This window comes from Bactrocera dorsalis, chromosome 3, assembly GCF_023373825.1.
Source record: "Bactrocera dorsalis isolate Fly_Bdor chromosome 3, ASM2337382v1, whole genome shotgun sequence".
Lineage (NCBI taxonomy): Eukaryota > Metazoa > Arthropoda > Insecta > Diptera > Tephritidae > Bactrocera > Bactrocera dorsalis.
In genome coordinates, this window is record NC_064305.1 from 42723755 (window position 1) to 42745822 (window position 22068).

At 35.4% G+C, this 22068-nt stretch overlaps 3 protein-coding genes and 1 long non-coding RNA gene across 4 annotated transcripts; 1 reads left to right on the plus strand and 3 right to left on the minus strand.

The window, feature by feature from the left end:
• Positions 1-495: 495 nt before the first annotated feature.
• Positions 496-1714, plus strand: LOC125777142 (putative nuclease HARBI1). The gene is made up of 3 exons (XM_049451388.1): positions 496-626; positions 685-1111; positions 1184-1714. Exons 1-3 carry the CDS (start codon positions 508-510, stop codon positions 1712-1714), a joined length of 1077 nt encoding a protein of 358 aa, XP_049307345.1. The 5' UTR covers positions 496-507.
• Positions 1715-1897: 183 nt separating this feature from the next.
• Positions 1898-3911, minus strand: LOC125777155 (uncharacterized). The gene is made up of 3 exons (XM_049451410.1): positions 2824-3911; positions 2543-2723; positions 1898-2485 (listed from the first exon to the last, which is right to left on the minus strand). Exons 1-3 carry the CDS (start codon positions 2907-2909, stop codon positions 1898-1900), a joined length of 855 nt encoding a protein of 284 aa, XP_049307367.1. The 5' UTR covers positions 2910-3911.
• A 3293-nt stretch (positions 3912-7204) lies between these two features.
• Positions 7205-10446, minus strand: LOC125777231 (uncharacterized). The gene is made up of 2 exons (XR_007422191.1): positions 7689-10446; positions 7205-7630 (listed from the first exon to the last, which is right to left on the minus strand). It is a non-coding gene; the product is annotated as an uncharacterized LOC125777231 (long non-coding RNA).
• Positions 10447-14838: 4392 nt separating this feature from the next.
• LOC125777133 (zinc finger MYM-type protein 1-like) lies at positions 14839-20579 on the minus strand. Its single transcript, XM_049451357.1, has 3 exons — positions 16164-20579; positions 15967-16094; positions 14839-15891 (listed from the first exon to the last, which is right to left on the minus strand). The coding sequence occupies exon 1, from the start codon at positions 20373-20375 to the stop codon at positions 19119-19121; it is 1257 nt and encodes a 418-aa protein (XP_049307314.1). The 5' UTR covers positions 20376-20579; the 3' UTR covers positions 14839-15891; positions 15967-16094; positions 16164-19118.
• Between the last annotated feature and the right edge of the window lie 1489 nt (positions 20580-22068).

The window sequence follows — 22068 nt, forward strand, 5'->3', positions numbered from 1 at the left end:
TTTTGTAGGGCAAAATGTTATTTATAGTATGCCTGTTCGTTTTGTTCAAATTCCTTTGCTTATGCATCCATCCGCTTGCTGCTGGGCTCCTTGTGCGTGTTGTTGCATTTAAATATTTTTATCCGCGCCCGGTTATTGTTTATTACTTTTTATTTATATTTTACTTTTAGGTTTCACGCCCGGTTTGTAATTATTGATTAGTTAAACTCGATGTGGTTTTTGTTTATTGCTTTTTACATACACGCACTTAGTTTTGTATTTATCTCATTTTCCTAAAAATAGAATTAATCAGGCTGGTTCTGGAATCCGAGTGGAAGTGGAAATCAAAATGAATGCAAAAACGAGTGAATTTGCTTTTGGTGTTCTGAAATCCGAATTTTTTTTCATTTTATAACTCGTTTTGTATTCACCCTATAAATGAACTTTACATCTGTCAAATGTAAAAATGAACTTGATAGCTGTTAAATTATTTGTCAACAAGAAAAATTAAAACGGGGCGAAATAAAAATGAGTGCTTTGGTTATATTATCCTCAATTATTTTAGAAAGAGAATTACATGCAGAGGAAGCTGTTAGCAGGAGGATTTTACGTGACCATTCAAATCCATTAGATGTGCCGGATTTCAAGTAAGAATGTAACATTTAAAAATTATTAAAGAGCGCATGCAAAAAATCTCTTTTGAAGGTTTGTGGCAAGCTACCGGGTAAACAAAAGAGCTTTTGAAATGCTGGTTAGCGTCGTAGCTCTGCATGTCAAGGAAAGTAGCATCCCGGCACGACTGCAGTTGGCGGCCACACTAAGATTTTTAGCCGAAGGTGGCTTTCAAAAATCAGTTGGGAAGGATGTTGTTGTTGCAATGGGTCGCAGTACAATTTCGAAGGTTCTTAAGCGGCTGCTTAATGTTTTAGAAAAATACATTTGTCCACAATGGATTAAACTTAACATGACGGAGGCCGAAATAGCTGCATCAAAACAACATTTTTTACAAAACTTCGGCATACCTGGCGTGGTTGGATGTGTAGACGGAACACATATTCGGATAACAAAGCCACATAAAGATCCAAGCCTTTTCTACAACCGAAAAGGATATTTCAGCATCAACGCAATGATTGTAAGTACCAAATATAACTACATACTTGTAACTTTATTGTTGGTAACCAATTTTTTTCAAATTTTCTTTTAGATTTGTGACTACAATATGACAATAAGAGCAATAGATGCCCGTCGCCCTGGTTCAAGCCATGACGCTTTAATATGGAGTGTGAGCAGAGCTCAAGAGTATTTCCAACGCAACTATGAAGGCGGTGAACGTGGCTGTTGGCTTTTGGGTGATGCTGGCTACGCGTTGCAACCATATTTGCTAACTCCGTTTAGGGATCCAAGTGTTGCAACACCACAACATACTTTCAATCAAAGACACTCTTCGGCAAGGAATATTATAGAAAGAACTATAGGTGTTTTAAAAAGCCGATTTAGATGTCTTTCTCGTCTCCTACAGTACCAACCTCATAAAGTAGTGCAGATGACAAATGTTTGCTGCGCTTTGCATAATATTTGCAAATACTATAAAGTGCAAGAATTGGTAGAGTTTGCCTCAGGAGATGATGAAAACGAACACAGTATTAATGTAGAAATAACAAACGAAACAACGCTTGATGGAGAGGCTGCAATAATGCGAGATACTATAGCCAACCTACTTCATACGAATTCTTGAAAATAAAGTGCGCGTTGAAATAATGCAAATAGATATAAAGTAATGGATTTCAAGTTCATATGTAAATATATTTCATTTATTTAAAATTATAAATATCACATTAAGTGTAGTTCAGTTTGAATAAAAAAAGTGAATTTAGTTCACTAAACAAAATAAAAATCGCATAAATTCTTTTAAAAAAATTTAATTGTTCTTGCCGCGATTGTACTTTGCGCACATTTTGAGCTCTTGCAGCTCAAACTCCTTCATTTTTATCTCATTCTCCTCTTGTCTAAGCTTTTCCAGTTGTAGGTGGTGACGCATGTTCTCGGCCGTACTTTCTTTAACGGCGATGGTCAATTCTTTCACGTCAACACACACGCTTTTAAGGCCCGCACTAATTTCCCTAGTGGCGTCAACATTTTCCTCTAGCCCATGCACAAGGGTTTTCATGGCCACAGTCTGCTCATTAACATTTTCCCTAAGGCAGTCAGACCCCCCAAGCTGGCGTCTGCGAGATGGCGTTGAGAGGGCGGCACTGCTTGTGCATGGCAATTCTGCGTCTTCATCCTCGCTTGAATTGCCTGTCATCTCCTCAGAATTTTGAGGAGCACCAAAGTCAGCCGTTTTTTCGATGCCGCCCACAACGGTATATATGCCACACAACTGGGCAATTTTATCTTCTGTTGCTGTTAACGTATGCTTGTTAAACGGCCCTCCCCCAGTTGCTCTAGCTTCGGAATTATTGTGGGCAACTTTTTTCCTGATAAAGGACTTCCAATCCATCCAAACCTAATGAAATATTAGATTTAGAAAAGTTCTTAAGAATTAGAAAATGTATTGTGTCACCTTTTTCCAGCCAGAAATATCTTTTTCTGGTGGGCCATGTTTGTTAAGCTCCGCTGCAAACTGCTTCCAAAGCGCATCGCTTTTGATTTTATAGCCTTTTACAAAGCCACGGGCGATGTCTTTATGGGCTTCCATGAATTGGATAATTATTGCATCCTGCTCTGCATTCTTATGTTTTCCCCTTTAAAAATAACACATTTCAATTAACAATTTTTTTATAATCAAAATTAACTATTTTTAATCCTTTTTTGTGCAAAATTTAAACATTTAATTACACTTACATATTCGCGCAACAAATTCCCAAGTTTGAATTGAAGTGAATGCAAACCGACAAATTTCTTGTGAATTCGTTTTCCAGAACACGCATATTCACTCGAAATTTATTTTTGAAAAAAATGTGTAAATGAAGTGGAACATAGAACACCAAATGTTAGATTGGAAGTGAATTTGCTTGATATTCACTCGGAAGTGAATGTTGTTGGTGTTCTTTTTTGTAAAACTCAAATAATCGCGTTATTTTATTGGTTCCAATTTATAGTTTTAATGTGGCAATGTAATTTTTAAAATAAATTAAGAAAACTTTATGCAGCACAATCGTTTCTATTTATAAGACCACCACTGTTTATATATTTCGGCAGTTCACTGCACCTTTGTTTTTGTTGCGGGAATTTTTTTCTTTTGTTTTATGTGAATTTATTGTTTTACTGAGCATTTGCTTTGTTTTGTTTACCGCACTATTTTACTGCACTTTTTTAAAATTAAATAGATATTCACATTTATATATGTATGTTCTTTTCACAGCAGTTTCTCACGGTTTATATGTACAATGTACATTGTACATACTATATGTAAATTATTCTTGATTGGGTTTTGTGTTTTTATTTTTATTTATGTCGAACCGATCGCTGATGAGGTCGCAAACGAACTGAAAGAGTCGATCTGTTTATCGGTCCTTCCTGGTTCCCGTTGGTGCTGAATCGGATGGTGTTGGTGTAGATGTGCGCTGATGCGTGTAGATGTCGGTGTGTAGCGCTCTCACGAGTAGTGTAGAATGTGGGTTGTAAGCGTACTGTGGTGAAAGTTGCGTGTTAGTGATGTATGTTTGAATCGATGTGGTGTTGCAATGCTGTGTGTGTGTTGAGGTCGGGGGAGGATGCTCATTTGTACAAACTATATCTACATTTATAAAAGGAAAAATAAGAAAATATATGTTCCATAATTTGATATTAATTTTAAATATATATATATTAATTAAATATTTTTAACTAACATATGGACTTACCATTTCGTTTTATTCTCAATTTATATCAAAGGTATAGGATAAGTCAACTAATACATAAGTTTAATTAAATAATAACCTCTGTGTAATATGCTATTACATTTATAAATCTATTATAATTTTAAAACATGTTTTATCTGTCTTTCATTTATTTAATATGTATCTACGAAACTCAAGGAAATCTGCTAAACAATTGTGGTAGTGTACGTAGATTAGTGACATTTTTGCTATTATGTTTTCCAACTCAACTGCACTTTGATTAAAGTTTTGAAATTCGGTATTATCGATATAACCTCAATCTGTCAAGTATTTCGATTGAACTATTGCCAACCAAACCAAAGATACCTTCTTTGCCCACCTTAGCGATAATGTCGCCAATCACGATCGTGGCAAGAGGAATTCTCCTGCGAGCGCTCCAAGCGCTCATAGAAGTCATCTTAAGTCACATCGTTCTTATCTTCCGTTGGGGAGTGAGCGCAAATCAGCCATATGGTGGAAAACTTCGCTTGTTGCGTATTGTGATTAGACGTTCATCCACCGAGGTGAATGCCAGTACTCGGCGACGGAGTCTCCACCACCACGAGTCCCACACGCAATTTGCGCTCTTTTATGTGGTCACTTTAGTAAATACCACAAGGACCTACTCGCCTCAGTCCTTGTCCATCGCATTCCTTAGACGGCCCTTACTCTAACTAGGACATCAACCAGCTGGGTTTGTTTCTTTTTCAGTGGTAGTGTTCTTTACGTGGCGGGTCCCAAACCTAGCACACAACCTTGTGAAGAGGATGTTTCGCTTCGCACTTTAGCTCGCCTTCATACGGATGTTTTTTTGGCTACCCAGCGGATACTTAGTCAAAGACCGGAAGTCGTGATCTACTTGAGCCATATGTAAAAGATTCGTTCTTGGCCACACCCAAGTGAATGGCGCTCAGAGAACTTTCCTCACTCGCGTGAACTTCTACAAATGACTCTACTCTCCATTAGAAGTTTACGATAAGAAAAACACCAATTTGTGAATTTTACAGTGGTGAATGGTGCTCACGCGAAGATTACGATAAGGCTGAAATTTTGTTACTTGAAGTGATTTTGCAATTTAGTATGTGACACTTACAAAAATCTTTCAATTGAAAACGAAGGTATCTAATCAGCTGTTACATTTCGATTACAAATATAAAATTTCCTTAACGCAGCCAAAATGCATAATGACCAATAAGAATAAAAATAAAATGTTGACTTTGAATCACAATAGTTACGAAATTTATTTAAAATGTTTTTTTTTATTGCTTTTTTGTTCGTTAACTCTTACAAATTATAAATTATAAAGTCCGACAATCGAATAATATCTATGATGATCTTTTTTAATTTAAATTTTGCACGAAAACCCATTCGTCGACATTTTTTCTGTCTAGGTTGATAAGACGATTGGTTCCAAAATAAGTAACTCTACGCTGGTCATGTCCGTATGGATGAAAATACTCGGGCTCTGAAAATATTCGATGCAGTACCCGCTGGAGTAATTAGAGAAAAAGGAAAACGTCCGTTCCGTTGGAGAGATCAGGAGGAGAAGAATCTGACTGCACTTGGTATCTCGAATTGGCGCCAAATTGCAAAAAGAAGAAACGACTGAGGCACAGTTGTTAACTCGGCCATAACCGCGTGAGCTATGTCTACGGTATTAAAAAAGAAAAAGAAGCAAGCGAAGTGTCAGTATATTCGAAATGGAAAACAATTATTCTCATTAGTTTTGTGACCTGCTTTCTATCAGGTGACAAATTTGAGGCAATACTTTGTGACTAGAAACTGTATAGTGAATATAACTTAAAATTAGACTTTGATTAAAAATTTCTCGAATAGTGACTAGCGACTGCTTACTGAATTGATATAAGCGTGCGATTCAAAATTTGTAGGGGATTCAAATATGGAGGTGGTGAAGTTATACCTGCCGCACATATAATTGGTTGAAAAGTAAAAGTGAGTTTGCTCTATTGGGTTTGCAAAGAGGTGATTAGTGTCATGCGAAGACTCAATTTGTATTTCTATCCTTTTTACTTTGCGGAAGTTTTTGATATATAAGTATGCTTACTTTGTGTCGAAGACTACAGTGATTTTCATCAAGACCGTGGATTTTGTTCGCACTGCCTGTTGGAAAGCAATTTATTTTGCGAACCCGGTTGAGCACCCAGTTAAATATCGTTTTCGCGATATAAGTAAAAAAGAAATATTTTTATTTTGTTACACCGAAGTACGTGTTCTTTATTAATATTATTTTTAGACTGACTTATCACATGGTTCTTATTTCTATTTATACTAACTAACATACAAGTATACTTGTATTTACTTTTTACTATTTCATAGTTTGTTTAGATATACACCCCTATTCTTTGCACATCACAAATTAATAAAATATTGAAAATTAATTCAAATATTTTTCACGTAAGAAATATTGTGGTATTTTGTAGCAATCTTGATAAAAAGATAAGAAGCTTCAGTTCGCAAAGCTTTTCCTCACACGTGTGGTGAACAAAATAATGTAAATGGAAACATCTGGGCCCGAATCGAGGCACATGTTAACGAACGAAATTTATGAAATTTTTTTGTTTTCGGATCGTTGTACTCGCTATCGAATGCGCACTTTCGAAATTTGAAATTTCCTCATTCGATAACGTGTTCTCGTTTGTACGAAAGAATCGAAATCTCACTCGTTAGCTATTTGAGAACCGTTATAGTACAAATTAAAAAAAAAAAGTTTGAATATAACAGTTAAAATTAATCGGAAGTGAAATATAAGTTATTTTTCTTTTATTGAGTTTATTTAACATGTATTATAATTATAAATAATGATTTAAGGACGAATATGCACCAAAAAAATTTGATGAGTAATTTTATACTACAGCATCAGAATTTAGCAAATAATATTTTGCCTAATTGTGGGCAAGGCAAAGTTGCATTAAATAAGCTATGGGGTACATTGACGCTAAAACTTAACGCTGCCGGGCCACCGATGAAAGATGCTAAATTTTGACGAAATGATGAATAGAATGATAAAGATAATAATAAAATACAAAAATAGGTATTTGCTGATCAAAAGCACAATATAAAAAAGAAAATTTCTTTCAAAAAAGCCTCGAAACAAAAGACTGGTGGTGGTCAGTACGAGGAAAAGCTTTTAACTGTAGCAGAAGAGCAACTCCTCTCCATGCTACGGGGATAGATGTTGCAGTAGAAGTAAAAATCTTGAGAAACTAATTGCTTAAAAGAAGAGATCGCTGCAAATAAAAGAAGATGTACATCAAGCAGATATGCAAAAAAGCTGTAGAGTTGCAGATTAAAACTCATGAGCTTGAAATTTTAAAGAGAAAAATTAAGAAATAAACACCAATATATACGATATGTTAATTCCAAGTTCCTGTTTTTATTGAAAATATATTTATTAGAACAAAACATGAATTCAAATGTTGTTGGAACGTTTAATTCATTTAGATAATAAAATACTGGCTAATATGATCTCTAATTTTATGACCAATTTAGTTAATTGAGTCTCATTTCCCGTATCTATTTCTATATTATTGTTTTCATTTACAAAATATTTTCAATATGTTGAATTTTTTAACTGTATGCAACACTGCACATACATTGCCGAACTTTGCCACCTTTTCAGGAATATACCGACTTATGTTATCTTTAGTGAAAATTTTCCACCGGCCCACCGGCTGATTGATGGTACTGCGGTTGATAAATGTCCGTTAATTTTTATTTCCGATATGATGAAAGTAAATGCGTCTTTGGTCAGTCTAAATCACTTCCTGAATCTGTAAATGATTTAAAATAATATGATCTATACTAAGTTAAACGGTATAATTTTCTTACGCTGCTTCAGGTAAATCCATGGAATTACTTTTATCACGAATCCTGAATCGTATGGCCATTTCGTGATATTTTTCATCTGAATCAGATGAACTTGTATAAAAACACGTTAGGGTTCATTTTATTGAATGCAAAAACTAAATTTAGTAAATTTATATACAATTTATTACACATATTGTATAAACATATATTGAATACTAGCTGACCCCGCAGCCGTTGTCCTGCTTGAAATTATGTATTTGGAAATGAAAAGAAAGTTAAATTTACCATTTCATTTTTTTTTTATTTCAATGTAATTTATTTATTTATTTTGGTTTTCCAACTCGTGAGTACGCAACGTATATCTGACCGATTTTCACTGGAAACGGAATACGTTTGAAATGAAATGGCAAATCGTTAGAACTCAAAGGAATTATTAGAATCAAGCATTCTGTCCCCTTGTATTCGATAGCGCAGATTGCGGAACATAATAACGACAGATCCAGCTTTGAGACGCAAATGATGCGGTGGCAAACTACCAAGCCTCCAAAAAATTTAGAAATTCCAAAGGATAATTCATGGCGTCGCCTTCATTGTCAAAACGATCGATCGATTTGTATGAGCGCAAGTCTCCCGGAATTTGGCTTTGAATCTTCCAGTTTAAGTCAAAACATCGGTATTTTTGGCAGCTAACATTGCGCGTGCACTTAAGGAATCGTAGTTACGATAATTTGGCCAATATTCGGATACACATTCGTGATGAGTTCATCTTTCGTGAATTGATAAGCGGCGAATGGAATTGATATCAAACCACTGGAAGTATCAACCGGAATTGACCCATTTCCAAGTTTTAGCGAAGACGATGTAAAATGTCTTCGGCAATGTTATTTTTGTTCGTATCCCATAATAGGTTCGGATTTGAAGGCTGATACGTCGAAATGATTATCGCGAAAAGTGTGCGAACTTCATGTGCATTCCAGTGATTGACATTTACCAGCAATTTTAATTCCTAGCATACTTCTCCAAAACTCACAGACACCGTAACATTCACAGTACGCAATGACTCAAATGAAGTTGAACCGCGTTCATTAATCGATAGCAACCGAAGGTAGAAACAATCGTCGTTTTTCGGGTAGATTGTGTAAATTCGTCCTAATGCATTAGTTGATAACACATCTGGATGCCCATCCACTGGTTGGCCTTGCTTTCTGCGCAACTATTTCTTCGACGATGCATTCCAGATAATAATATCAAGGTATTTCCGAATAGGGCAATGTTCTCGCCGGTCGGAAAACGTTCATGAATTGCAAAAGTAAATATTCTACAAAGCGCTTTATTGCGGTTCACGTATCGACCGTATCGTATTGCTTCCATTGGTGACGTACTTACAAACGCATTATATAGATTTAACCAAACTGCAATACTCAACATTGATATGAGTTTTGAATGTGAATTAAACAACAATGGGAATATAGTACGATCCATGTGTTGTCAGCTTCGATATACACTCTTTTAAATTGAATGCTGAATGTTCTGGCATTGTTATCTGGTGTACGATCCCGATGAGTTTGTGTTTCCGAGAGAAAAGCACTTGGATAGTGTTTCGTGCATTTATTATCAGATATACAAACCGAAAAGCGATTGTAGTGGATGCAAGGTCCATGAACCATATTGGTTTCTACCACTTCGTATAATACTGGATCTTTCTCTGGATCACGAATTTCCGCAGAAATGGTTTCATCAATATGATCTGGTGTAACCACCATCCACCATCCAAAGAAGAATGTATGCGTGCGGCAAACCTCTCTTTTGCCACTCAAAAGAGTACATCTAGCATCTAACAGCACCATATATACGTTGCTTCAAGATAAAGTCCATCGAAGCTGTTGTTTTAAAAGTCTTGCTGTGACATCGTGACGATCGCTTGCTAATTGACCGCGATCCATAACACCGCACGTATGTCATCGCATCCTGGGAATACTCGGTCATGTGCCTTGGGCTACTAATGTATGTTGATGCCAAAACGAACGCCGACCGATATTAGCGGGACCTCTTCGTGACATCGTAGCAAATTTCAATCTGTAATTGATCACTTTGTATGCAACACACATAACAATTTCACTGAATAATTTTCAAAAATTTTTGAAGCAAACGACAAATTTGAACGATTCAAATAATTGAAAAACAAAACAAAAAAATTTAAAAAATTTGTATGGAAAAAATTAACTTTTTGGAATTGTCCAATTTTCCGACTCTTTCTCACGAAAAGCATACAGGTTTTTTTATTTCTATACCTTCCCCGATCCTCCCAGAACATTCTCTGAAAATTTCATCAAGATTGGTTCAGTCGTTCTCTCAGCGTTACTAATAAACAAACATTCACTCGTTTGTATGGGAAAAAGAAAAGGGCTGGTTTTAAGGGTTTTCCGTCAATTATTCGAATTTTTCTTGCCGTAAAAACCTTCCTTGAACCTCAAAGAACATTTTAAAAAAAGAATTGGCAAAATTGTTCTAAGCGTTGTTGAGTTATGCGCTTACCAACACATTTTGCGATTCATTTTTATATATAAGATTTGCATTGAATTCAAATTCAAATACTTGTTTTGTTTCGTATTTGAATGTATTCGAAAATGTCATTTACAGCTACACCAGGGAAGTTATTTCATAAAATTTCTATTCGTTTCGTGTCGAGTGCGACGATCCGCACACTCGACACGTTACGAAATTTCACTCGATACGATTACTTGCTCGCTCACGACTGCCGCGATTCGGGCCCAGTTTATTCTTTTCAGATGAAATATGCTAATTTTATTGATTTTTTCTATTATTTATTGGAAACTTAACAATTTTACAATTTTAATAAAATGAAATAATATGTTTACAAAAATTAAATAATGCCGAATTACAAAATTGTCCAATTAAAATGGAAATTTCTCTCACGACTTATTGGTTAAAATTAGTCATTTAATTTCACCTACTGATTTAAACACAATTTAATCCATCTAGATTAAGTGCAATATTTGTGTTTAAAAAAGCTAGGCTCAGTTGGCATGCTATTGAAAAAGAAAAAAAAATTATCCTGAAAATATAATAATAAAAGAAAGCTGAAAGTAGAGAAAAAACTGCAAGTAGAAAAACCTGGAAATGATAGAATGCAAAACATTATAAAATGTAAATATTTATTTCAATAATTTATTACTAACCCGAAAGTAAGATGTTCTTATTCAAAGCATTCTGGCTTGCAACTTACTTAAGTTTCTTTAATTTAGCATCGCGCTTCCGATGTCGTTCCCTGACAGCCACTAAATACTCTAATAGTTTCATTTTATGGGCGAAACATGCATTGGTTGTATCAAACCATTGAGGAAAAACATTTTCCGTTTTTTGTTTTATGGCGGACAACATCAGACTACGAACATTTAAATAGTGAGCATATTTGTTAAAGAGCTTGACGTACCACATCATCTGCAGTCGACACACTTCGAAGACCCTATCACTAGGATTGACTAGCCTTAAGTCGCCGTCATCCTTATAGTTCTTAGCTCTGATTAAGGCCTTCGAATATAGCGTTAAATCGCTTTGTGTCTTCGTCATTGCTTTGGTGCATTTTTCGCAATGGATTTTACATAGAATTTTTCGGTATATACCATAGCCAGTGTAATACCGCTTGATCTGAACGTCAGCTTTGTCGTCCTCTTCAACACAATTTTCGTCTGGAATAGTGAAAGATTCCAGGTCGAGTTGCTCAGATTCCTGTTCGTTTCTCTGTACATCTAGATGACGATCTTCGGGACCTAGGTTCCAATCTAAATTTCTGTCGTCATCATCCTCACAATTAGCCCCCTTATCTTGAAAATTTTGCCGTAAAATTTTCATCGAAATTAATCTACCTACAATATATTGAATCTCATTGGCTGAGGGATGGGTATTGATACCCTGACTAGCTCGGACTCTATAAAAAAAATTCTCCAACGGATCTTGATTAGTTTTCCCAAGGAATATAAACCTCAATTCCTCGTGATCCCTAAATAGATCTTCGCTCAACTGAATCATTCCACTTATTGTGGAACAAAACCCACTAATACATTTAACCTGACTAGAAGCTGGAAGCTCGATTGTTTTAAAATAGTTTATGTAATCATAGAGGCGTTGGACCTTCCCGGAGTCATTCTTCAATAACGGATATTTCAGCGGATTTTTGGAAACAAACCTCTTACAGTCTAGATCATCGAAAAGATAATTCATTTTTTTTAATAAATAGCTGCGTAGGCTGTGCATATTTTAATAAATATTCGTCGGAGCCGAATAGACTTTGGCTATACCATTTCAATGCCAGCAGCAACCGAATTGCTCAGAACTTGAGTTGCACATTTCACGGACATTTTTTCAAATACGCTGGGATAAACATGGGCCTCTGTAAGTTTTGGGCATATTTTAAAGTGCATATTGCCCTGATCGATAGAGTAAAGTTTTTTTATAACCTTGAAGCTGGCTATTCCATTTGGAGTTGAAATATCATATTTCATAAATGTATTACGGACGGACTTAAAAAGGTGGCAATAGTCATATAAACAAAATATTTTTAAACATTCGTGCATATAAAAGAGGTTTTCTTCAGTAATTTTTAACAAATTGAAAAGTGAAGTATTTGAGGGCAATTGATCGCAGACTAAAGCCTTTACGTTGAGATCTATTGACTTTAGTAATGTTTAGTCGATGTTAGTCGATGTTTTTGCTCAAAATGTCTTTCAATTCTGACGGAGCAAGTCCCATCTTGGAAATGTAATATGAAAACACATATTTCCAATTGGAACATAACCCTTTTATCATAAAAAAACAACACTGACTACCTATAATCATATCACGTTGGCCATCCCCATAATCCACAAACCCATCAATTACATCCCTAACTCTATTATAAGTTAGGTCGGACTTTATTGATATTTCGTCAAATAACAAAACGCAATTTCGTTCTAAAGCGGACATTTTTTTGAAAATTGTTTCTAAATTTCCCAAGACATTGGCATCGATACCAGGGACAACATACCTAATCGGGCGCCAACGCAAAAGAGAACTCTTGCTTGGTAAAGCGAAACCTAAATCGTCACGCATGAAACTATATGATTTGGTGGACATATAATTAATGTTTGCGCCAATGTCTTTTCATTGTCAGTAAAAACATTGCGCTTGGTGACGATCATCCTAGCGAATGTTATAGCGTCAGAGCTTGAAGTTACATTCGCAACTATTGCACGTTTTCCTAGGTCTTCATATTTTTTTTCTAATTCTTTAATCACCCCCTCTAACTCTTCGATCTTTTTATTTAAACTAAGCGCATTACTTTGATAATACCGTGCCGATCGAGCAAATCGTTCGCGACTGTCTAAAGCAGAGCATACGTCGCTATTTTGGGGTCCTAATCTTAATCTTCTTTCCTCTAATATGGAATATTGTTCGAACTCTTTCAATGTTATGTCGTCCTCTTCTACTCCTACTTCTACTTTAGGACGTTCATAAGTCGCAGTGACGGTGGGCACACCCAATTAGAGTCAGCACTAGATGAGCTACGACTTAGTGCTGGCTCTAATCGTAAACATGGAAAAGCCCCAGGCAAAAGTTTGTATTTAGTGACAAACTGCGAGTCAAAATGATTTCGGCAAATAAAAAGGGTATCGGAAGGCGACACAACTAGTTGCAAGCCTTTGCCCAACTCTGCCGAACATCTTCTTTTTTTGGGAACTCGAAAATCGTTGCCCCTCTGGAAGCACAACTGCGAATGCAGCACCTTCTCCGTGGCAGTAGACCCGTCCACAAATGTGGAGGTGCTTCTTCGTATCCTAATTACACACAGAAAAAATGTTATGTCTTTTTATATATGTTTTATATATGTCTATTTATATATTATTCATACTACTGTTATGTTATATATATACTTATATACATACATATATGTGTATACACAAAATAATAGGATATATTATACTTATTACTACAAAAAATATTTTGGAAGATTTTATTGTTAGTAATGTGTAAATATTTGGTTGATAATATTGACACATCCTAATACTGCCCACTACACCTAGAAACATTCAAACGTACTCTGCACAATGCGCAGCACACACACACACTTTACTTGACTTCGCTCTGCCCGCGCATCGCTCATCGCATACTTATTTTAAATATTTGCATATTTATGTACATATGTATGTACTTTTTGCAAAAAATAATAATTTTTGTATAATACATGCACAAAGTACTCACTAAGATTAAGGTCAGCACAGCACAGGTGGGCACAGCTCCTGCCTTCAATTTCTTCACACCTACTGCACTTCGTTCGAAGTGCTTAATGCAAACAAATGCATTGTAGGTGGGTATATCCTGCGTTGGTGGGATCCGTAAATTTTCCACCCATTTCTGCAACTCCTCCTGCTTCCTAGGGAATAAAACGAACCTCCAGGGAGATTCTGATGTGCACTCCCGAACACGACACTTTTTTAAACTTTTATTGCTCATTTTTTTAATTAAAACTATTTAAAAAGCGTATAAAATCGAATTGGCGATCTTTCCGCGACAAAATTCATTTAGAACTAAAATTCCGTTGACGATTTCTTCTTCAACTTTCATTTTTGGCGCAATTTCCTCAGTAAAAGACATATTATTATATATTATATATATGTATATACTATATGTAAATTAGACTTAGAAAAAATCTAACTACTTGTATATAGTATACAAAAACTTTTCCAAGCAAAAAGCAGAATCCCCTCTTTATCTTTCATTTTGGCGCAATTTCCCCCGTAAAACATACATATACATTAGGGTGTGTCATTCTGAGGCAACCTTTTTTTTCAACTGAAAAACAGGCTCAAAACTTTCGAAAATGTATAAAAAAAAAGTCACTCAAAAGATGAGCTCTTAATATTAATATTAAGAGGTGCCTATTTCAAATTTTCTGTTTTCCATATAAATTACATGGAAAAAAAATCATTTTTTTTTTTGTGGTGGTTATTGTGCGGAGGTTTAATATGTGTGTATGATGTATATAAATATTCTCACAATTCGACTTTCGAAATACACTACTTACTTGCATTATTTTTTTTTATTTTTTAGCCTTTTTGTTAAAAGAAAACAAATTGAAATTTGTATTCCATTTTCAATTCATTCAATTCATAATTATTCATAAATTATTAATTTTAGTATTAGACATAAGCTATTATTATTTTAATCAAACTTTAGAAATTATTTTAGATTATTATTAGAAGATTTAATAATTCCGTTATGGAATTAGTTACGCTTAGAATGGCCTACGTAACTAACAGCTGCTGGCGTATGCCGATGATATTGATATCATTGGCCTCAATACCCGCGCCGTTAGTTCTGTTTTCTCCAGGAAATGGGTCTGGCAGTGAACGAGGGCAAGACGAAATATCTCCTGTCATCAAACAAATAGTCGTCGCACTCGCAACTTGGCTCTCACGTCACTGTTGACAGTCATAACTTTGAAGTTGTAGATAATTTCGTCTATTTAGGAACCAGTATTAATACCACCAACAAAGTCAGCCTGGAAATCCAACGCAGGATTACTTTTGCCAACAGGTGCTACTTCGGACTGAGTAGGCAATTGAAAAGTAAAGTCCTCTCTCGACGAACAAAAACCAAACTCTATAAGTCACTCATAATTCCCATCATGCTATATGGTGCAGAGGCCTGGACTATGACAGCAACCGATGAGTCGACGTTGCGAGTTTTCGAGAGAAAGGTTCTGCGAAAGATTTATGGTCCTTTGCGTAGTGGCCACGGCGAATATCGCATTCGATGGAACGATGAGCTGTACGAGATATACGAAGGCATTGACATAGTTCAGCGAATTAAAAGACAGCGGCTTCGCTGGCTACATGTTGTCCGAATGGACGAAAACACTCCAGCTCTGAAAGTATTCGATGCAGTACCCGCCGGGGGAAGCAGAGGAAGAGGAAGACCTCCACTCCGTTGGAAGGACCAAGTGGAGAAGGGCGCCACGTAGCGAAAGAAGAAACGACTGGCGCGCGGTTGTTAACTATAATCGCGTAAGCGGTGTCTATGTCAGTAAAGAAGAAGAGGAAGAATGGCCTGCATGATTTCATGATGATCCCGTCGCCTCTCCTCTTCAGCAGCATTTTATTTGGGTTATCAAAGTGCTGATGGGTTTATTGCGTGCACTTCGTGATAATAGCGAAGTTGAATCATCCTTAAAAGGAAAAATTTAATAAAAATTGCAAAAAACAAAATTTTATATTTTGTTATTTTATCATAGTGAAATCACCTCCAGTTTTCCAAGCTAAGTAATGGGTATGTAGATGGTGTCAATGAACTGTTTCTTCGGAATTTGGGGTTGTTTCTACGGGACTACATAATTGCAGAGAATAGTTCCCTTTTCCAAACCCTTAACGTCTACAAATTAACACGATATAATAAATAAACGAATATACTTGTATGTATCAACATAAACTAAATTGTTACCTCTTTCCTTTTTGCAGCACTTCGTATTGGTTATCTACAAGAATTTAGTTCATCTGCTAGCTGTTGCGATAATTCCTTCATCTTTTGAGGCCTTTTTGGGGTAATTTTTCCCCGTACCCATTTCTAAGTGTGCTTGGCAAAATGAAACATTAGCCTCGTGAGTAACTCAATCGTGTTTTGCTTTACTAACAAATACAAGTTAAATTATAAATGTTGTAAATAATTAATTGACATTTGTGAAAACTTACGTTTTAACGAATAAATATAATTTGAATAGAAATCAGCTGTTGCCATTTACATTATTTTGTTCACCACACGTGTGAGGAAAAGCTTTGCGAACTGAAGCTTCTTGTCTTTTTATCAAGATTGCTACAAAATACCACAATATTTCTTACTTGATAAATATTTGAATTAATTTTCAATATTTTATTAATTTGTCATGTGCAAAGAATAGGGGTGTATATCTAAACAATCTATGAAATAGTAATAAGTAAATACAAGTATACTTGTATGCTAGTTAGTATAAATAGAAATAAGAACCATGTAATAAGTCAGTCTAAAAATAATATTAATAAAGAACACGTACTTCGGTGTAACAAAATAAAAATACTTCTTTTTTACTTATATCGCGAAAACGATATTTAACTGGGTGCTCAACCGGGTTCGCAAAATAAATTGCCAACAGGCAGTGCGAACAAAATCCACGGTCTTGATGAAAAACACTGTAGTCCTCGACACAAAGTAAGCATACTTATATATCAAAAACTTCCGCAAAGTAAGAGGATAGAAATTCACGGTAGTCGACGACAATCAGAAGCAGTTACGATGATTTCAGAAATGACGCAACTGCGCGCCCACATTGACGTACTCTTCCACACTTTGCAACAGTAATGTATTGAGATGAGAATCGACTAGCTAGCAGCGATTGACTCAAACCAATCGTTTAAGCAATACGCTCGATTATTAACGACCCAATGAACATTGACCTGGGAGTGCCACGGTTCGATGGAAGCAAAAGCCAGTATAGATCGTAGAGATCACAACTATGGACCTTTATGAATAGTATAAAAGGTTTCTCCAGCCACCCCATATACTACAGTGCTCTTGTAATAATACGCACAAAAATAACGGGAGCAGCAGCTGATATTCTAACCAATCACAACACAAATATGAATTTCTATTCAATTATAAATAGATTGGTTTACTGGACGAAATGAAAAAAATTTGGTAATGAAGAAAAACACTAGCCGAAGAATGGAGTTGATTTCCAAAAAAATAATGCTCACACACAGATAGATATCCAATACCTGACGTAAATATGACTATAAAATTTAGGAAAAGCAAACTATAGATTTAGAATCAGGTTTCCACCAAATTTTAACGAAGGAATTTGATAGAGAAAAGACCGCTTTTGCAGTCAATGGATAACAGTATGAGTTTGTTTGGGTACCGTTTGTTTTGAAAAACGTACACTCAATCTTTCAACTATGCGTAAACGACATCTTTCGGCAATATATTGGTAAATTTGCAGTGTATAGTAGCCCTGACAGACGACAGCGCTAATTTGCATTAAAGGTCTTAATTTGTATTAACTAGCGCATTTGAGCCATGTTAATGCAAATTAGTAATGCACAAAAATTTCGTGCATTTAGCTGAATTTACTAAATTTGAGTAGGCAACACTGCCCAAAAATGGCCAGTTTTTGCTATGGTTTGACAGATGTACATAGCTTCAAATCTGCCGCCTTGTTTGTGTTTACAGCATCAGAGGTAAACAGCTAATTGTTAATTAAACTATGTGCAAAAACATGTTAAATATTTTTAGATGGCAGAAAATTATCAATGCATAGTTTGTTATCCATTTTTCCAATATTCTTAACTTTTTCGCGCACTTTTTTTGCGTTACAATCAAGTATTGCTTTTAATTGCACTTCATTATCTTTTAATGTATTTATAGTCTAAGAGCCAGTGAAAAGCTACCAGTATGTATTTGACCAGACCTAGGGTTTTGTCAAGTGAGGCCCCTATGCTTATTGCACATGACATGGGGACTCACTAAGCCCAACGTGGCGGACGCGCCGCGCCAAGGTAACACAGGTATCGATTTTTGGTGAAATTTAAATGTATTTGACCACGTCCGCCGTTTTGCAATTTTACAATATATTATTATTATTATCGAAAAAAAACAATGGCAGACCATTATCGCGCGTTTAACATTGCAGCAGACGGGTTTGAAAGTGCTGAAAAAATAAAATTTTAAAAGTATTTGACCAGATCTGCCATTAATATATTTTATTCATTAGGGTCTTATAAACCTATTTTAATCACGGCAGACGATTTTATTGTGGACTCACTTCAGCAGACAGCATAATCTTTATTAACATCCGGTCAGGTATATGCATAGACTGTTTGTAGCTATCCTTCATTTTTCCCCTAAAGATTATTATTTCATTCACTCTAGGCTATAGTACTCTCTTCTAAACAATATACTAAAACATATAAGGTATTGATATTAAAAAATATATATATTTTGAAAGAATTTCAATTATCTAGGTATAACGCAGTTAGCAAATAATCATTCAAATATTTATTTGTTGCTTCATGGAGTATTTGCCCTTTTTGACGGAGTGTCAGTTTTTGGTTACTTTTTTTTTTATTACGGATTACGTTCTCAGACCTCCCTATTCTCCTTACAATCGCACGATTTGAGTACTTCCCTTCCTTTAACAATTTAACTGAATTTCAATGGACCATCAAATTGATGTTCTCAAAATTTTAGCATATCCAATATCTCCTGTACCTCTTGCTTTATGTCATCTAGATGCAGGCCCGTAGCCAGCTTTTCATTTCGGGGGGGCTGAAGTAAAAACATATATAAACTTTAAATTTTCTGTTTATTAAAAAAAAACAATATAAATTCATATATATATTACTTAAATTATTTGGTAGTTGTAACTTAAATAAGTAATATTTTTCTATTCTTCTTGCTTGCCATATCATTAATTACTTCATCTGGATCTATTTTAATATCCCAGTGCACTGCAATAACAGCAAGTGCACTCAGCCGCTCATTGCCCATCACACTGCGTGGTAAAGTTTTTATTCTTTTTAAGGTTGAAGAAGTTCTTTCGAAGGAAGCGGTCGTCACTGGAAGAGTTGCTAAAATTGTAAGCAGGTAGTGAATATTTTTTAAATACGTTGCATCGCAATGTTGCAGTAATTTCAACACTCCTATGGTTGGATCTATTGTTGATAAGCTGGCACACCACAATCGATACTCTGATTTTAATGATATCATTGATATATGCTCCTCGAAGTAAATAGTTAAATTTTTTAATTCTTCGGCATTATCAATTGCAGCAAAACCTGGGAGTAGAATTTGAAATGACGAGAGTATATCCTCATTCACTAATAAACGTTCTGTCATGTTTTGAATCAGAGCATCAACGCATGGAATAAATATTGTAACTCTGAAGTGGCTTTCAGGGGTTGTGCAAGGTGGATTAGCACGAGTTGTTTGACGCGAAGTCACTCTAGGCACTACAAGATCTATGTCAAAAAGATCTTTAGACATTTGTGATGCTGTTTGGAAAATATCGTTGAAAAAACCATCCGCTGTTTCTCTTATCTGGTGCAGAGTTCTTATTAATTCTTTGGCTCGGTTTATTGCTGATAAAAAATCCATAGATTTTTCTTGGAGTTGCACAGACAGTGGCAGCGTTAAGCTGAACAATTGCTCACAGACGAATAGACTAAGCAAAAAATCGCTTTTCTCTACCGCTGCTAAGAAGGCTGATGCTTTAGACGAAATGGACCATGTCTTACTCGAAATTATTTCCAAACTTAGTACAATGAATTTGAAAAGCTCCACAAAGCTTATAATGCTTTCATGCCTTTCTATAAACCTTGTTTCACAAAGGCGAACAAGTCGTCTTTTTTTGCTTTCTGGTGCGTGCTTCTGTATAACGTCCTGGAAAGTTGTGTTTGCATTTGAATGGTTTCTAAATAAATTTGCTATTTCATTGACAATACCAAGGCAGTTCCGTATTGAAGGTAATGACATAGTATTAGAAAGCGCAAGGTTCAATCGGTGACTAGCGCAATGAACATATCGTGCTTTTGGATACAGTTGTCTTATCCTGGTTTGCACTTCACTTAAATGCCCTGACATGTTTGCTGCTCCATCATATCCCTGTCCAACCAACTTCGCCATATCAAGATGGAGATCTGTTCAACGCTTAAGTATAATTTTTGATAAGTTTTCAGTCACCGTCTAGTGTAGTTGCGTACGACTGTTATAGGTTTGAGCTGAATTGTGTATAAGAGTTTCAAAAGATTCAGACAGTGATAAATCTTTTTTATTTGCGATTTATTTGAAAAATTTCCTTATTTCGGGGGGGGCTTCAGCCCTATAGCCCCCCCCCCCCTGGCTACGTGCCTGTCTAGATGGTGGTTTCTGTAAAACTGACAAATCTGTACTTTTAAAATGCCTTGAACCGAATATTGATCAAGAACCACCTCGTAATGTAGATGTAATTTTAATTGATGGATTTTTCATCCTACACTCAATGAAAGAAGTTCCCAAAACATTCGTGAGTATAAAAGTTTCTGCAAATGGTATCAAAGTATCCTACCCGAAGAATCGATGTCATCTTTAACCAATATTTTTTTCCATCAATAAAAGATAGTGAAAGATATCTACGGCATGAAGCATCATTGATTGATTACACAATTTCAGGGCCTGAACAGGTACGGCCCTCAGATTTTGCAAAAGAATTGAAAAATACTAAATTTATGGAAGCTCTGATAGATTTTTTTTCAAAACATTGGTCTAGTGAGAAAATGAAATCATTTTTGGGTAACCGACAGATATTTTTGAATTTTCGAACTTGTCAATCGTATCAAGTTGAAAATGACAAGATTCAATCAAGTGTTGTTGAAAGTTTCTGTTGCAACTCACATGAAGAAGCCGATACTAAGATAATCTATCATGCTTGCAATATCACTGAGCAGTCAAATATTGTTATTAGAGCCTCTGATACTGATATTTTAATCATAAGGATTGGAAATATGAAACATTTACAAAATTCTCATTCCAAAAATTGGATGCTCAATGGAACTGGAAATAACGAAAGATATATTGACGTCACGAAAATTTATAAGGAGCTTGGAGAATTGTTAGCCAAAAGCTTAATCGGCTTTCTTTAATAAAGGGAAGAAAAAACCTTTTACGTTAGTAAAAAAAATGTTGAATTTCAACAAGCATTTGCGACGCTTGGTGAAGAAAATTTGACAGAGGACCAGTTACAACAGGTATTTAACAGCATTCAGAAGTTTACTTGCCAGCTTTATAATGCAAAAAAATCAATTGATGTTGATGATGGAAGGTATCAACTTTTCGTCAACAATTATAAAGCTTCCGACGTCAATGAAAACTTCAGTAAAAAAATACTGAATTTTGATGCAAGCTCAATACCACATTGTAAGAGTCCACTTTACCAGCAACTTCTAAGAGCACATTATATTTCAACAGTTTGGAAAAATGCTCACAAAAAGCAACCTATGACATTGAATCCATTAGAGTATGGTTGGATTGAGGAAGACGAGAAATTTGCCTTCAAATGGTTCGAAGGAGACCAACTTCCAACTTCAGTGAGTGACTTAATCACCCCAACCCCTGGTAAGTTCAAAGTTCTTAATTTCTCATTAACTTTTTTCGGATCAATTAACAAATTACTTTCATTTGATAATTTACGTTTTATATTTACAGATTCCGATTCAATGGAGGACGAAGACGAGTCACACCACCAAGCACATGACTCCGATGATGATGAATGATGATTTAAATTAATAAAACAGAAATTTTCTTTGTATTTCATGTATGATTCACTCATTTTTTTAATAAT